The sequence below is a fragment of the Carlito syrichta genome, unplaced genomic scaffold, assembly GCF_000164805.1.
Source record: "Carlito syrichta isolate Samal-C Ts95f unplaced genomic scaffold, Tarsius_syrichta-2.0.1 Scaffold302261, whole genome shotgun sequence".
Lineage (NCBI taxonomy): Eukaryota > Metazoa > Chordata > Mammalia > Primates > Tarsiidae > Carlito > Carlito syrichta.
The window spans coordinates 7,384-9,495 of NW_007246357.1; the positions used below are offsets into that span (position 1 = coordinate 7,384).

The 2,112-nt window shown below is 43.2% G+C and overlaps 1 protein-coding gene across 1 annotated transcript in view; it reads left to right on the forward strand.

Annotated features, from left to right (window-relative positions):
- Positions 1-893: 893 nt before the first annotated feature.
- The window catches only part of TMC3 (transmembrane channel like 3), a 43,910-nt gene continuing 42,691 nt past the window's right edge, over positions 894-2,112 (forward strand). Inside the window, exon 1 of the mRNA XM_008056152.1 lies at positions 894-982. Within this exon, the coding sequence (XP_008054343.1) occupies positions 894-982 (89 nt within the window). The remainder of the gene's footprint in view (positions 983-2,112) is intronic.

Sequence of the window (2,112 nt, forward strand, 5' to 3'; positions counted from 1 at the left end):
CCCAAAGGCACGGGATTACAGGCTGAGCCACCGAGCCCGGCAGGAAGCCTCTTAATTTCTTTTAGCCTCAGTCTCTTAGGGTCATGACCTTACATAGTGTAAATATGATCAAATGCATATTTTGTCATCATGAATATTAATTATTAATATCAATGTCATGCTGAAGTATTTAGGGTTGATGTACCATTATTTCTGCAACCTACTTTCCAAGGGTGTAGGGAAAAATGTATAGAGAATATAGAGACAGAAATGCCACTGTTATGGCAAAGCGTGGCAATTGGTGAATCTAGGTAAGAGTCCACAGATACTCTGTGGCAGTGTTTCATGAACATTTCTGTAGGTTAGACTTTTTTCCAAAATAGAACAAAAACTGGGAAAAAATAAATAAAAACGTGTAAAATGTGATGGCTATGCCCCCCTGGATACTGCTTTGTGAACAAGAGCAAGATCCTTCTCTTGTTAAGGCTCTTCCTAAAAGATAACAATAGGAAGAGAAGCCTTGTCTTTTGTACTTGGTAAGTGTTTTGTGAACACCAGCCATGGTCATAGATGTAGTGCTTTGCAAACCACAGAGCCCTGTCTGGGCACAAGGGGTTATGGATGCAATTGTCTGAGCAGCACCAAGTGATCCCTAACTCACTGGGCCCAGCCTCCCACCTGTGGCCGTCTAGACTCCAACCAATCTGTACTGCTGCAGCCACCTTAACATTACATATGCATGACTGGCCTCCTGGCTTCTTCCCTGCTCTGAGCTCCAGCTGCAAGCACACAGTCCTGCTCCTAAGAACTGGAGGGCACAGCAACTCCGCAGCTCCTGGTCAGAAACCTCGGCTGGAGCAGACCCTTCCCAGCTCCCTGGCCAACTTCTGATCACTGGCAGTGGGTCAGCTCCCATGAAAACCTCGAAGGCGTCCCAGCGCTATAGAAGCATCCGGAGAAATGCCAGCCAGCACTACCTCTACCACGAGTCTCTGTTGCTCAGGTGAGCCGGTCCCGTTCATCAGCTGGGCAGAGGAGGCAGGTGTGTGAGGGAGGGACACATGGGTCACCAGAGCCAGGGACAAAGTCCTTGTCCTGCTCAGTTGTCTCTCAGAATGAACTCAGTAACTCACTTCTCCAGGTTCTTGTACAACGGGGGTGGCAGCCTCAGTGCGCTTGGAGGAGACAGGTGCCTCTACCATCTCCTTCTTTCTTGACCAGGAGACCAGAATCCAAAAGCCTGAATCCCAGACTGGCTTTATTGCTGGCCAAACCCACAAACATGCATTATTTTTTTTCTCTCTGTTTACTCAATCTACAATGTCAAGAATGAGCAGATAATATATCCATCACAAAAAATAAGGGGTCTATTGAAAACAGCTGCAGGCTAGTTAGGGTGGATGGTAATGCTATTAGAATTTGTTAAATATTTATATAGGTCTATTAAAACCTTCATGTAATTGGGAGAAATTGGAAAAAAAAATTCTCCACTAAGTAAGTACAATCTGAATTACAGCATAACACAGGAAATGTTTTCTCTTACTTCTAATAGCCATAAATGAATACGCCTATCTCCTCCTGAAAAGTTGCATTAGGATTAGCATATTAATTGTTATTGTAAGTAAATGATGCTACATGTTGGAAAATTGTTCTTCTTGGAGTTACTATTTCACTGAGATATTTTGCCCATGTAAATTTGCTTAGCTAATTTCTTGGTAATAGAGAAAGCTGCCTGACTCTGCCTCTGTACTCTCTGGCTTAAAACAAATTGAAGTAAGACGGCAGGGAGGGGTCTCTGGGTACAGAAGTTTAGTTCTTATTTATTTTACCTTCAGAGTGGGAGAACAAGGAGGAGCCTGCCTCTAAAATTTGCTGATTATTTCAATGAGCCTGGAAAAAAAGTTGTTTTGTCTACCAAACTGCTGCTATTCAGGAATTGAATAGTACATAAGAACCCTCTTGTCTTGCATTGTGTGTTCTAAGAATATCATTTACCCTGAGAAATCATTCTCTTTTACTCACCCACTGGAAGTAATGCAATCCAAAAAATGTGTTTCAATAGGCTGCTAATACTGCCAAGATCCTTCTCTATCTCCACAAAACACACACACACACACACACACACACACACAC